General features: G+C 40.1%; 1 protein-coding gene across 1 annotated transcript in view; it reads right to left on the bottom strand.

Annotated features, from left to right (window-relative positions):
• Window positions 1-661: 661 nt before the first annotated feature.
• Window positions 662-16,127, bottom strand: part of LOC311515807 (macrophage mannose receptor 1-like) — a 93,079-nt gene continuing 77,613 nt past the window's right edge. The window contains exons 26-30 of the mRNA XM_084619145.1: window positions 14,505-14,654; window positions 10,749-10,865; window positions 4,694-4,861; window positions 2,376-2,417; window positions 662-1,982 (exon numbers count right to left, since the gene is read on the bottom strand). Coding sequence (XP_084475271.1) covers window positions 1,732-1,982; window positions 2,376-2,417; window positions 4,694-4,861; window positions 10,749-10,865; window positions 14,505-14,654 — 728 coding nt within the window. The 3' untranslated portion in view covers window positions 662-1,731. The remainder of the gene's footprint in view (window positions 1,983-2,375; window positions 2,418-4,693; window positions 4,862-10,748; window positions 10,866-14,504; window positions 14,655-16,127) is intronic.

The following is a 16,127-nucleotide window of genomic DNA, read 5'->3' as shown; positions in this document are numbered from 1 at the left end:
CCATGAGTCTGATCCAAAGTTCATTGAAGTCAGTGAAAAAGACCCTCATTGACATCAGGTGGCTTTGAATCAGGCTCTAGCAGGAGAGGCCTATGTTTCTCTAGTAAAACGCTCACTCCAAATTAACTTCTTAGAGTACAGGTTTCTCTCTTCAGGTCTCCTTCCCTGTAGGACTCCTGACACTGCTTGGAAAAGGGCCTTTCTGCAACTTCTAAGAGCTCTCTTGTTCTGAAAGAGGGAAGAACTATGGAAAGGTGAAATAAGCAATAAGATTGTTAGAAATATGACAATTTGAGGACTGGACACAACACCAAAGGTTTCAGGGAGCCACCCAGTAGGCCACAATGAAATATGCGCGCAAGATAAACAAAAATTGTTGGCATATCCATTTTCTTTTTCTGCTTTGGTGGCTGGATGTTGCCTCTTATTTACTTATTTACCAACACAAGCTGGTATTGCTCCAGGTCAGTATTAGTTAATGAATAACTCTTTATTTTTCCTACTGGTTTCAACGTGAATAGTGAGTTACGTACTCTAAAAATGCAAAACTATTAAAAAGTCATAGTCTGTTATTGTTTATTTCACAGAACTAAAGTTGAATGCATAAATGAAGGAAACATTTAAATTTTCCTTTCACACATTCATATCTGTGTGAGGAAAAAAATGTAATGCACACATGATTTACATTTTACAAGATATACAAAAATCAGATTATAAAATGATCGTTTGGGAAGCTAAAGTTTCTGAAATATTTCACTCTTAAAACATTATAGAAAGAAACAGCTGATCTGATAGAGCAATAGGGATGACAGGTGCATTAGCAAAGTTATTGCATTGTATAGGCCAAGATCTCTCTTACAAGGCTAAGCTGTATTATGGAGAAAAAGTATCTAAGTGGCAGTGTTTCAAGAGGAGCATCATGAGAGTTGTCCATTGCTACTGCATCTTTAGAATATGCATAGCCAGTATCCTCCAACCAATGACATCTATGCTGGTACGCAGAAAGGTGTTGCCAAGGTCTCATCATCATGCTACCCAGACAAACCCCTTCTGTGGCCAGTAAGAGGTGCTGGTAGTGTCTGCCAGTCACATTGCTTGGACTCCAGAGGCCTGCACCCCGATTATGGGAAGCCCCTGAGGGGGTGTGAGATGGAGGGGAACTGCGTATTTGGCTCTGTATATTGTCTGAGATTACAGGAACTGAAATTATGCCATATAGAGCATTTTTTTAAATGGGATGTATTCAAATACAGTGCCATCAGCTACCCAGTGCCAAACCCTTGTAGTGAGGTTTCCAGGAATATGTGCATTATTAACAGAATGAGACAAGTGCTTGCTGAGCAGTTTGGAGAGACTGAATTGATGTGAAGCCCGACACTCATGAGGGTGATGCAGGTATGGTGAAGAAACAAATGCTTTGAAGACTTATTCACAGTGGCTTGTGTTTCATTTTCATTCTTTTAAGTGTATCCATTTGTTCCATTTCATAATTAGTCAGCGCTATATTTTTCATGAGAAATGCTCTTGTTAAAGTAGTTCTGGAATCTTATACAACTATAGAATGATTATGAAATGAAGTAATTGCTGCTGCTAGTACGTAAAAAAAATATGCAGACACTGAAAAAGTGACTGCTACAGGGTTTGCACAGGAGAAAATAGCTTTGTCCTAAACCTTCAGGTAACCCAGTTGCATAATTTTATTAAAACAAGGCCCATCTTTAATTTATCAGACTAGAGAGTAGCATGTTCATTTCGCTCAATGTTGGCCACAAGATCCTTTGTGTCACTAGTTCCAGGAACGGCGTCAGTATTAAAATACAGGTTGTTCTCAAAGCTGTCATTTGTTGACATGTGGTTCTTTCTTTTCCTGTAGAAGAAATAGCCTGCAAGGCCAACTCCTGCTAGGATTAGGATCACCACAATAATTACAATCCCAGTTTTGCTGTGACTAGGTTCAGGAATCTTCTCCTCCTTTTTCACTGCTGTAAACGAATGCAAAGCAGTTAACTAGAAATCATGTACTTGGCATCTGATTATAGAACACAATCCTGTACTTAGAAATAGTAGTTTATTCTTATGCATGAATGCTTTACCATCTCCAGATAATTAGTGACTGACAATGCAGAAGGCAAAATCAGAAAGCATATGAATAAAGCTTAACACAACATTTCAATCCAATTTTAGGGAAGAGTTCTGCATTTGGACATAAATGGAGTATTATGGATGTTTTATTATCGAGGAAATGCATTTGATAGCCATTTAACATCTAAAAATATATGTGACATTATAATATAAAATATGACAATCTGGTATAATATATACTAATGCTTTTATTTGGGCTTTTTCTTCATTTATTTGAAAGAAAGTAACCCTACCTTTCTTGTCTGGGGGCTTCTCAGTTGATTGCACATCAACAGCTTTAAAACAGAAGAAAAACAGTTACTCAGAATCTTTAAAAGTCTTTATTATATACTGAAAATTGTACATTAACACATACTAGTATATACTGTAAAAATGACCATTTTTTGCCTAAACAGGGCCATGGACTTTCTGGTATTGAATAAATACAATATTTTTATCAGTAGCAACATGTGATAAATGAATCTAATGTAGTTACAAACCATGCAATGAAGCTGAAACGATTCTGCTGTGAGCTCCACACTGACACACCCCTGCACCAGTGCAGAGCCACAGTGAAGTCCATGGAGTGCTGCATACGCAGCACTTCACTTCACAGAGCAGCTTGTAGGAATTTGGCCTATAAGCCTAATCCTGCATATGATTACAACTGGGCACAGCGATTACTATTCTAAAGAAGTCACAGTAAGGACTAGGCCTGGCAGTAAATGTTTGCGGGATTGGGTCCTATGTGACATCTTTGTATTAGTTTTAACACCCCAATATTTTTTGCTTATTTATCAAATAAAGTTCAACTGCATACACAGAATGGAAATATTTCCAGGGTTTTCAATAATCTGGGTAGAAATTATGTAAACATGTGCAATGGAAAATATTCAGTTAAAGGAAGACTGCAGTTATAGATCTATGTTGTAAAGCCTCTTCAAGAAAAAGCAGGCTTAAATTTAACATGCTGACAGTTTATATTAATTCTCTGTACTGTAAAATGGAGAATTATCACAGCCTTGTAAAATTCCACTTATTCACCCACCTAGGGTTATTATTTATTTTTGATAGGTAAATAAAATATCATTTGTTTTTCTATTGTTAATCATCACATTGAAGTACAGGTGAGTAGATTTTGTGGATGGTCTGTTACATTTTTGTGACAATTTTGCAAGGCTGTTTGTATAATATAAAAAACATCTTTCATCAGCAGTCAGGAGAAAATCAGATGGTTGTGTACTCAGGAGCAGCTTTCTAGAAAAGAATAATGGGATTTCCCTCATTTCATATAGAGGAACTAGGCACATTTCAAATACGGAATGCATTTTGCAACAGTTGGTGCATGTTCACAAGAAACTTGCCGTTACAATGCAAGGTGGGAGAAATGCTCTCGCCACATACTCGGCTCCTTTTGCACCTTTGGGAGGTAGGATTGGTTGCGGCAAATCTCAAATGATTCAGCTGAATTTGTCTGGTTGAAAAATTGAATTGAGCAGGAAATGTTGCAAAAATAGGCACTCTTATGAAATGCCCATTGCTTTCTGGTTGACCTGCATCAGAAGGACAGCAAAGATAACATTGTTCATCGTATTTCTGCTTCATAACAAAATCAGGTCACTTGGAGATGTACAGAAATGATACAAAATAAGTTAATTCAAGAGTCTGGCTTCTCAAAAAAAGATTCCATTTAAATAATGGGTGAATTTTCCAGGTAGTACTCATGTTACTTTAATTTGTGCAGCTATTCTTAATAGGGCAACGGGCACCATCTTCACAAAGTAGGATGAAGAAAATAAATATTGACACCCAAGAGGTGGAAATGGTAAAGCACAGAGCTTTCTAAACACTACCAGTGACACCAGGGTACTGGAGTATATGTACTCGAGCCCACAGGACAGGCTTGCTTCTGATTTGTTCCTGAGTTTGCACATTCCATTATTTCAAGGACTTTCTAAATTTTGTACACTTAGCCCAATGCTATTTGCTTTTCCGTGATCAATTTTTCCTTTTCCAGTTCACTCATCTTCCCCTAACATGCTTCAGGAAAGAATATTGCAATACTAAGAAGTGAAACTAATGAATATTCATTTGATATAAGCAGCAGCAGAGTGTCGATTGCGCGCACGTGTGTGTGTATGAGAGAGAAACACATACAGAATAGCTTTAGGTTAAGATATAAGCATTTTTTCATGAGAACAAAATTTTCAGGAATGGATCAAATTCTGTGCGCAAAAAATGCAACCCTAACAGCGCCCATGCAATTGCACACACACAATTATTGTAATTCTACAGGCAATTCTGCAAGTGTAAGTACAAATTTCCTGATTTGCAGGCATGCATTTTCGGAAACAGAGCTTGGCTGTCCATTTTTTGAATGCACCTACTTTTCGACAGCGTGACCCTTTCTTTTCATACTGTATATGTATGAATTCTGTATTGTGTATAAAACCACAAAGGATATCTATCACAAATGTACCCCACGCAGCACATATCTATTAAGAGCATGCATACTATAAACATTACTAGCTAAACAAATCCATAAACACAATACATTAAACTCATCACTTACTTTTTGGTTTTTTACAAACATATCCTTTGTAGGAAGAACAATAAATATTATTCCAGTACCCAGAGTTTGCATACATTTCAACACAGTGCTCATTTTGTTGACTTGAGGGTTCTCCAACATTCCAGTTGACAAAATCCACTGCAGTGTTGTCTAGCCACAACCACTGTCCTAGTGTTAATTAGAAATACACTGAACATTAAGCTGTTGTTTAATAGTCATTCACTTTTTGACAACCAGAATAAAAAATTCAAGGGCACTTCAGAGAATTTCACATTTCTATAGTTTTTGAAAAATGCCCCCCAAAAGAGGTATGTTCATTAGAGAGGTGTGAAGGTCTCAAAGCCTCAACCTGTCACGACTTTTGTAGATTACTTGAGAAAAGCAGACTCAGGGAAGGTATCCCTCGTAATATCCTCTGTTTTATTATTTTGTTTAGTTATTCTTATTGTGGTGATGACTGACGGAAAGAAATCATTTAGCTTCTCTGAAATGTCCTTATCTTCTGTGATTTACAAGTTATTTATTTTTATGACTATTTACTCATCAAAATCCCACATAACCTTTCTAATTTCCATTTTTCATTTTATTTGCCATAGTTTATGTTCCCTTCTATTGGCTTCAGCAGGGCTGAATTTCCATTTTCTGACAGATTATCTGTTTACTTGAATAAACCTCTTAAACTTTGTTATTTAGCCATACTGGGACTTCTCGTTTGTTTGCCTTGCTGTTTCCTTTTCATTACAGATATGCCTCTTTCATTGCCCTTAAATAGTGTTTAAACAACTTTCATGCTGAGTCTACAGATTTCCTTACTTTTGAATTGAAGGTTTTATAACCAGCTTCCTCATTTCTTTGAAATCCCCTGCTTGGCGTCACTGTGCTAGATTTTGGTACATTTATTTCCCTGAATATGATAAACTTAATTATAGTCACTATTTAGTATAGTTAGTTCTTGAATCAGCTCCTGTGTGTTTCTTAAGCGTAAAGCAAGAATAGCCTCCTTCTTTGTGCTCTAGAATGAAGTGCTTTAAGACGCAATCAGTCACTTAAGATGTCAAGCAATTACTTCTCTAAACCTTTTTTTCATGACTGACCAGTTTACAACCTATTATTCCTTTTTATTACACTCTGATCTTCCTCCTCATAGTGACTTTTCAAAATGAAATTCATTTTTATATATGAAAGCTAAGAACAGTCAAAAACAGAACACCACATACTGATCAACCTCAAACATTGGAGAGGGGGCATTTTGTTTCACAGGAAATGTCTACTTTTTTTTGTTTTCATTCAGTTTAGGAAAAGAAAAAAAATTCAAAATTGCCAAATTTCCCACACAACGGAAAATCTGGCTCTTACCCAGGTCTAGTTATATGTCTTTCATTGCCAAGAACTCTATGTTGATCTTCTATTTTTGCATTTATGCCTCTTACATCAGTTTTTTATTTTTCTCAGGGTATCCGTTTTTTTCCTTAGCTCCTTAGTCTGATGCCTGTTACTTTTCTGGAACTTATCTCTATGAGCTCATTCTTTCCCTCTGCCAATTAGGCTGTATTTCTTGCCCTATCCTTTGCTGGATAAAGAAATGCTTTTCAGTTACAGACATCCCTAGAAGATATCTTTGTCTGAGTTGAGTGCTCCTCAGATTTCAGATGCCCCCTACTTCCCTCTTAAAATAATCCCCCCAAAACCTCATCCGTTTTCTGCGCCAGCAGTCCAGTATTCTCCTTTGCGGCAGGTGGATCCTATCCATTCTATATAGGCTTTCCCTTCCTCAGAGTGTTCTCCAGTGTCTAATACATTTAAACATCTCCTCACCTGCACAGGGAGACAGTGAGACTCTAACATTTCTCCTATCAAGCTGGCCCTGCACACGGAACTGCAAGTATTTCAGAGAAAGTCCCTCAAAGGTCCTCAACTTAGGCCTTTTCCTAGTCCTCTAAATTTAGCTTCCAGGATTTGTAGTATCCACTGCTCTTGATCACTGGTACCAACGTCTACCATGACTATGGGGTCCAATGTAGCACTCAGAAGAGGGTCTGTCTAGATGCCTCCTGAAATTCGCCATCTTTGAGTCTGTTAGGCAAATACCCAGACAATCCTCACACACTCAGCTAGAGTATCAATGTTTCTAATGAGAGAAGATTCAGCCACTGCAGCCATGTCTAATGATTGTAACCCCTTCTGCCTTCCAGGGGTAATCTCTTCAGCATCTAAGGAATGATAGGTTAAACTAGGTTCACCGGGGGAAGGAGACCAAAGCCCTGAGGTAAGTGGGAAAGCGGGATACCGGGAGGAAGCACAGACAGGAATGTCTGTGAGGGGAGGGCTCCTGCCTCATACTGAGAATGAGGGGCGATCAGCAGGTTATCTCAAGTGCTTATATATGAATGCACAAAGCCTTGGAAACAAGCAGGGAGAACTGGAGGTCCTGGTGATGTCAAGGAATTATGACGTGATTGGAATAATAGAGACTTGGTGGGATAACTCACATGACTGGAGTACTGTCATGGATGGTTATAAACTGTTCAGAAAGGACAGGCAGGGCAGAAAAGGTGGGGGAGTAGCACTGTATGTAAGGGAGCAGTATGACTGCTCAGAGCTTCGGTACGAAACTGCAGAAAAACCTGAGTGTCTCTGGATTAAGTTTAGAAGTGTGAGCAACAAGAGTGATGTAGTGGTGGGAGTCTGCTACAGACCACCGGACCAGGGGGATGAGGTGGATGAGGCTTTCTTCCGGCAGCTCGCAGAAGCTACTAGATCGCACGCCCTGGTTCTCATGGGTGACTTTAATTTTCCTGATATCTGCTGGGAGAGCAATACAGCGGTGCATAGACAATCCAGGAAGTTTTTGGAAAGCGTAGGGGACAATTTCCTGGTGCAAGTGGTAGAGGAGCCAACTAGGGGGGGGAAGCTTTTCTTGACCTGCTGCTCACAAACCGGGAAGAATTAGTGGGGGAAGCAAAAGTGGATGGGAATCTGGGAGGCAGTGACCATGAGTTGGTTGAGTTCAGGATCCTGACACAGGGAAGAAAGGTAAGCACCAGGATACGGACCCTGGACTTCAGGAAAGCAGACTTCGACTCCCTCAGGGAACAGATGGGTAGGATCCCCTCGGGGACTAACATGAAGGGGAAAGGAGTCCAGGAGAGCTGGCTGTATTTCAAGGAATCCCTGTTGAGGTTACAGGGAAAAAACATCCTGATGTGTCGAAAGAATAGTAAATATGGCAGGCGACCAGCTTGGCTTAACGGTGAAATCCTAGCGGATCTTAAACATAAAAAAGAAGCTTACAAGAAGTGGAAGGTTGGACATATGACCAGGGAAGAGTATAAAAATATTGCTCGGGCATGTAGGAATGAAATCAGGAGGGCCAAATCGCACCTGGAGCTGCAGCTAGCGAGTGATGTCAAGAGTAACAAGAAGGATTTCTTCAGGTATGTTGGCAACAAGAAGAAAGCAAAGGAAAGTGTGGTCCCCTTAATGAATGAGGGAGGCAACCTAGTGAGGGAGGATGTGCAAAAAGCTAATGTACTCAATGCTTTTTTTGCCTCTGTCTTCACGAACAAGGTCAGCTCCCAGACTGCTGCGCTGGGCATCACAACATGGGGAATAGATGGCCAGCCCTCTGTGGAGAAAGAGGTGGTTAGGGACTATTTAGAAAAGCTGGATGTGCACAAGTCCATGGGGCCGGACGAGTTGCATCCGAGAGTGCTAAAGGAATTGGAGGCTGTGATTGCAGAGCCATTGGCCATTATCTTTGAAAACTCGTGGCGAATGGGGTAAGTCCCAGATGACTGGAAAAAGGCTAATGTAGTGAAATCTTTAAAAAAGGGAAGGAGGATGATCCTGGGAACTACAGGCCAGTCAGCCTCACCTCCCCAGAAAAATCATGGAGCAGGTCCTCAAAGAATCAATCCTGAAGCACTTACATGAGAGGAAAGTGATCAGGAACAGTCAGCATGGATTCACCAAGGGAAGGTCATGCCTGACTAATCTAATCACCTTCTATGATGAGATTACTGGTTCTGTGGATGAAGGGAAAGCAGTGGATGTATTGTTTCTTGACTTTAGCAAAGATTTTGATATGGTCTCCCACAATATTCTTGTCAGCAAGTTAAAGAAGTATGGGCTGGATGAATGCACTATAAGGTGGGTAGAAAGTTGGCTAGATTGTCGGGCTCAACGGGTAGTGATCAATGGCTCCATGTCTAGTTGGCAGCCAGTGTCAAGTGGAGTGCCCCAGGGGGTCCTGGGGCCGGTTTTGTTCAATATCTTCATAAGTGATCTGGAGGATGGTGTGGATTGCACTCTCAGCAAATTTGCGGATGATACTAAACTGGGAGGAGTGGTAGATACGCTGGAGGGCAGAGATAGGATACAGAGGGACCTAGACAAATTGGAGGATTGGGCCAAAAGAAATCTGATGAGGTTCAATAAGGATAAGTGCAGGGTCCTGCACTTAGGACGGAAGAACCCAATGCACAGCTACAGACTAGGGACCAAATGGCTAGGCAGCAGTTCTGTGGAAAAGGACCTAGGGGTGACAGTGGACGAGAAGCTGGATATGAGTCAGCAGTGTGCCCTTGTTGCCAAGAAGGCCAATGGCATTTTGGGATGTATAAGTAGGGGCATAGCCAGCAGATTGAGGGATGTGATCGTCCCCCTCTATTCGACATTGGTGAGGCCTCATCTGGAGTATTGTGTCCAGTTTTGGGCCCCACACTACAAGAAGGATGTGGATAAATTGGAGAGAGTCCAGCAAAGGGCAACAAAAATGATTAGGGGTCTGGAACACATGACTTATGAGGAGAGGCTGAGGGAACTGGGATTGTTTAGTCTGCAGAAGAGAAGAACGAGGGGGGATTTGATAGCTGCTTTCAACTACCTGAGAGGTGGTTCCAGAGAGGATGGTTCTAGACTATTCTCAGTGGTAGAAGAGGACAGGACAAGGAGTAATGGTCTCAAGTTGCAGTGGGGGAGGTTTAGGTTGGATATTAGGAAAAACTTTTTCACTAGGAGGGTGGTGAAACACTGGAATGCGTTACCTAGGGAGGTGGTAGAATCTCCTTCCTTAGAAGTTTTTAAGGTCAGGCTTGACAAAGCCCTGGCTGGGATGATTTAATTGGGGATTGGTCCTGCTTTGAGCAGGGCGTTGGACTAGATGACCTCCTGAGGTCCCTTCCAACCCTGATATTCTATGATTCTAAGATAGACCTCCTATAGCTTCTTTGGAAAATAGGTCACAAGAAAAAGAGTTTGTTGCTCCAGTGAGGTTGGTTTCCACCTATCATGAGACCAACTCCCTCAACTGGAAGATCAAGACAGCCAGTTGTAGGTAAGCCTGTTATCTCTATAAATAATTTAATCTCTTAATGCTCCTCCGATTCAGTAACTCTGGCCCCAAGATGCTGCATTTGTGCTCCGAGGGTCACGAGCTGCTTGAACCAGATGCATCGTCACCTCAGTTGGCCACAAGAATCATGTTCTCGAATTTCTGGAGTAAAAAAGGTAGGAGCCGTCCTGATGGATCTGCTTCTGGTCTTCGACTGCCATAGTTAAACTGGAGTTTTGACTCTGTGTGGGGATTAGATTGATCTACCTTTTAATTTAAAGATAAAGTAAGAGGCCAACATTTAGCCGTACATTCATGGATTATTTTTATATTAGTTGAACAACTAAGGCAACCTACTTGCACCAGTGCTCAACTCTCACACAGTCCAAAGAGCCCTACGTTCACTCTGTCAGTTCCTGGTTCTGTCCAGAGCCTCCCCCACCCTGACCCCTTGTTCGAGAAAGGACTCTTGATACTTATTTCTTCATTTATAGCTTACCAGTTACAGTGACTTTGCCCTCCAACCCACTTTATTACAGTCAAGCGACTGGTCATACCTATGATCTTCATTCCTACAACAGTAGGTAAAATATATAAAATATCTTATTTCCTGCTTTATCTGTTTATGCCTTACACCAAAGTGTAATGTGAAATATTTGACACTTAGTGTATCTTTATGACAAATATTCATTTGGAAATACGTATTACAGGAAAAAAAATTACCATCCACATTTCTGAACATTCCCGTCCAAAAAGTTGATGATTTTTCTTCAAGTGGCTCTATGTTGTGTGCCAGAAAGTTGGCTTCAGCCAAATCTTCTACCGAAACCAAAGAGGCACCTACAAAACACCAGGAAACAATCATTATGGAGATGAGTTTACAATGAAATACATTTCTCCCTGTTGAGAGTGCCTTTTCTGGTCTTTTCAAGTGTTGTGACAGTTTTAAATCAACTATCCTCTCAGTCTCATTACACCTGTGAGAGTATAAAATATTTATTTTTTAAAAGATCCTGGTTGTTTCTACAGATTATATGAAATTTGTAAGTGCACATGAATCATGTGTGGCGTGGATTTAGAATGAATATTCCTTTGGCCTTGCACTGGAAATTAGGGACAGTAAAAGAAAAGCAGTGCAGCACAGACACAAAAGAGTAGAAAGCCAATAATAGAAGGATTAAGATTGCCAAAATCTGAAGATTTTGGAATACATGCATTGCTACGTACATATGTCTCAAACTCATAGCAGCTGGCACTAGAAGGGCTGCTCAGTAATTCTTAGTGTTTCTTTTCTGGTGTTAGATACATGGTTTTAAAATAGATTAAAAACCTGCACCATTTTCTAGTATCTGGAAAAACTTGTGCTGTGAGTTCACAAAAACGATTTGACTAGAAATTCCCAGTAAAGTTTGCACTAGGTCGTGAGACTGACATTGCTTGGATATATTTTGTGACATTGTTTGGATTAATTTTGCCCATGAGATTTACGAAGTTTATCATTTTTGCAGTCAAATATTAGAATATGCATATCAATTCTGTAGCCTCAAAACAATACACACTTCATCCCGTATATGATACAACTAGCACATTTATAATTTTATTGTTTTCTGAACTTCTATATAACTCATCTGTGTCACAGCCTTTGTTAAATTCATATATCTTTATATTTGGGGATACAGCATTGTTCCTCCCCACTCCTCTGTGCTCCACATCTTTGGCCACTCGCTACCCAATTAGTATCCTGTTAATTATCTACCTGTAACTCTAGTCATTATACTACAGCTTTTAACTCTCCATGTTGTACTGACACGGCCAAGGAATTCTGGCATTGTGTTCAGCAGTATTCCAGGGAAGATAATCAGCAGCATAATGATGTAAGGATTGGCATGTTTTAAAGGTTGATAAAGTGCATTTTCTCTTTTAGTTTGTGGCTGGGACCAAGGAATCACCTGTGTAGTAATGGCTGTGGATAGTATGTGACATGATGTGACGGTGCCCCAATTAACTATTTTTGATTTCGCTCTCATTCTTGGAGAAGTTTATCTCAGGTAAAATATAATTGTAGAAATAAGGTGAAGTAATATATAATCACAGAAAATAAAGGCACTTAGTACTACTACTTATTTAGGGCCCAATTCTGCCCTCACATAGGTGCAATTATAATTGAGGACAAATCCCACTATTTGTGGGGAATTAACAGGATACCAATTGGGCGGTGAGTGATTATAAATATAGGAAGCCCAGTGGGTGAGGCGTGACAGTGTGAATTTTTTATCCCAAATATAAAAACACATGAATCTTTAGTCTTCTATACTGCAGTCATTATTATAGGCAGTCTCAGGAAACACTTTCACAAATGCAGAAAAGGAAACGGACTTCGAAAAGTTTAGGTGTATCACACAAATGATTAAATCTATATCATTTTGGGGCTATACATTTTTGTACTTTTGACAGCACTCTACCAAGCAGCAGCAAGTGTCTGTAGCCTTGCAGGTTGGCTTCCCAGAAGAGGGGAGGGGGGAAATCAGTGATGTGGAGTCTGTCCCCTGACCCATTAGGTGGGTCAGCAGAGACTGTGGGGATTGTTCTCCTCCTTTTCCCCATGCTGGCCAGTGATGAGGTTAGCAGAGCAAACAGCGGGTTTGTGCTACTAACGAAAGGAGCCAAACTGAGGACTGCCATGAACCTCTGAGGCGAGCAAATCCGCCAGAAAGTGCAGCACCCACCAAGGCAGAGGAGGAACTTTGTAATTGTAATTGTTTAATTTATACATAGACCAGTTCTTGAACATGGATGGACAAACAACAGGCAGGAAATCCCTTCTTTCAGGAATTTCAGCCCAATACCAATGCCTAGTTCCCAAGTAGCAACTCTGCATCAAGAACTGACTCCAGTCAGAGACCAAGGCAGAGAACAAATTTTCCTGCTGTCTGCACAGCTCCTTCTAGACAGAAATGTGCTGTGACAGGGTCAGACCAGATGGCTACAGGAGAGTGATAGAAGATAGATATATTAGCCCCAGATTAAGCACGGCCCTTTCCCCTGAGTAAGAGAATGGGCTGTTCCAAAACAATCAGGAAGTTGCTGGAACCAATTAAGGCAGGCTAATTAGGACACTTGGAACCAATTAAGAAGCTACCAGAATCAATTAGGACAGGCAGGCTAAACAGGGCACCTGGTTTTAAAAAGGAGCTCACTTCAATTAGTGAGGTGCATGCGAGGAGCTGGGAGCAAGAGACACGCAAGAAGCTGAGAGAGAGCGAGTAGGCGCACTGCTGGAGGAATGAGAAGTACAAGCATTATCAGACATCAGGAGGAAGGTCCTGTGGTGAGGATAAAGAAGATGTTGGGATGAGGCCATGGGGAAGTAGCACAGGGAGTTGTAGCTGTCACGCAGCTGTTACTGGAGACACTTGTAGACAGCTGCAGTCCACTGGGCCCTGGGATGGAACCTGGAGTAAAGGGCAGGCCCGGATTCGCCCCACCCTCCAACTCCCTATCTGATATAAGAGGAGTTGACCTGGACTGTGGGTCCACCAGAGGGGAAGGTCTCTGGCCTGTCCCCGACCCATTAGGTGGGTCAGCAGAGACTGCGGGGATTGTTCTCCTCCTTTTCCCCATGCTGGCCAGTGATGAGGTTAGCAGAGCAAACAGCAGGTTTGTGCTACTAACAAAAGGAGCCAAACTGAGGACTGCCATGAACCTCTGAGGTGAGCAAATCCGCCAGAAAGTGCAGCACTCACCAAGGCAGAGGAGGAACTTTGTCACAGTGCATAACCAAACTAACAACATACAGTATGTTGTCCCAAGATTTAACATTTGCTCTCATGTTAAGAAAAAGAACTTGGAAGACTGTGTGTAAGTAGGCTGCCTGGTGACACCTGTCATAACCATAAAAATATGCTACAACCAGAGTTGTGCATTTGGGGGGTATTTCTGTTTTTGAAGGGACACTAGGAAGTTGTTTTTGGCAAAACCTTGTTTTAATAAAAAAAATTGTACAAATCATGATATAAGCAGGATGCTAGGATTAAAAAACCCACAAAACAAAAACAAAGAATTAATTTAATTTTAGAAATTTAAATACAACAGCTGTTTTAACTAGTACATGAGAATCAGACATTGAAACTGACTGTACATAAAGATTCACTTCCCCAGACAACTAAATTACAAAAGGTAAACAAGAGTCTCAATTTCCCAGTGCATTATCCCAGTCAGGATTCTGTAATTCTATTCATTCAATTGGCATATAACTGACGTATTTTAGTGGCAAATCAGGCCCACAGTATAAATGATGTAAAATGAGATTTGAAAAAAACAAAGATTTTATTATTAATGCAGACAAGGAATTTGTCTTTAAATTATGCTAATACTTAGCACTTTCATAGCCACTGATACATTCATTCATAGTGCTGTATTAAAAAAAAAATAGATGTGTGATTTGTGTGCATTTTACCTCTAATTTGAAAGGACACTCACCTAATCGAAGACATTCTAAGGAGGCCTGGGCCCAGTTTCTCGTAGATGAAGACTCAATGAAGTAGCAGTGACCACGGAAAGGGATCCATGATCTGTGTTCTGTCTCCGGGCACTTTCCGGGGAGCTGGGGAGGATCCGTGGGGGCTTTGACTGTTTAAAAAAAGGGACATAGTTTGTTATTAATAAAACATTTTAATGAACAGGTTTCTCTCACACACACTTTTACCATGACTAGCACATACTAATTTGACACCAGGAAACTCTCATAACAGCTGTTTAATCATAACATAATCTTTGAAAATCTGTATTCCTTGTTATTATACCATAGTGGAAAAATCTCAGACTGGTGAATGACTTTAGTGTTACAGTTGCATTTTATGATCTAAGCACCTAATTCAGTGAAGCCCTTAAGCACATGCTTATCTTTAGGCACATTCATAAGTCCATCCCTATTGAGCAAACACTTAAACAGGCTTAAGAACATGTTTAAGTCCCATGTTAAGTGCTTTGCTGAATTAGAGCCTAAATTTGGTAAGATCAGGCCATAAACCAATACTACTCTTGAACCAAGAGAGCAGCTCATTTGACATCAGTGGCTAAGTTTCAGGAGCAGATGAAGACAGCACAGTACAGGGCCAAAATGATTAACTTAAAAACTGCAGTAAATAGAAAATGTTTAAAATCTCACACAAGTAGGAGAATATATATTATGTAGCCTAAATATCAGGAATGCATTTATATTTTAAAACCAAGTATTTTGGGTCAAGAAAATCTGTTCTTATTTTACTCATCTACTAAGACATGAATTCAGGATTTTCCTGTTTTCCCTGGCAATAGCTATTATAATTTCAATCATCATCGAGCCATGAGAGAAAACGATCTTTTCAGGCAGTTGTAATGCTATTAATTTACGAAGATGAAAACACAAAATCCTTCCAGGTTTGGCAGGTAAATAAAATGGAAGGGGATTTTCAAATATTTTGTTTAAAAGTATAATGCTTTTGCATTGTGATGATGAACAGGGTTGTGAATAGATTTTAGAATCTTTTTAAATAAAATGTTTTTGTTCACCTTTAATGGGGGATGTATTGCAGATGGGTTTAGCTTGTCACTTCCATTAAAAAATAACTAATTAAAACATTAGAGAGACCAGGTGGGTGAGGCAATAGCTTTTATTGGACCAACTTCTGTTGGTGAGAGAAATAAGCTTTTGAGACCAACAGAAGTTGGTCCAATAAAATACTACCTCACCCACCTTTTCTCGCTAATATCCTGGGACTGACATGGCTACAACAACACTGCACAATTAAAACGTAACTATTTAAAAATACACTAGTTGTTCTTAATCTAGCCAAAGGAAGATGATCTTCAACTTGTTTAATGAGCATTCAATTATTCCATATTTAAAATGCACTACTCTATAACACTGAAAATAAGTCAAATGACTTCAATATTAAATGCCTACACTCTTTTGCCCACAAGATCTGAGGAAACAGAAGATTATTTTACAGGAAAAACAGTTATTTTTCTTCAGATAACTCAAAAATTAATAAGTCCCAGACTCCAGCAGATGATGTTACTGTGTGTTTTATACTAACCAGACTTTCAGTAATGAACCAAAGC

Source organism: Lepidochelys olivacea, assembly GCF_965140295.1.
Source record: "Lepidochelys olivacea isolate rLepOli2 genome assembly, chromosome: 2".
NCBI lineage: Eukaryota > Metazoa > Chordata > Testudines > Cheloniidae > Lepidochelys > Lepidochelys olivacea.
Note: the sequence above shows the minus strand (reverse complement) of the source record. Positions and strands in the feature narration are given on the sequence as shown.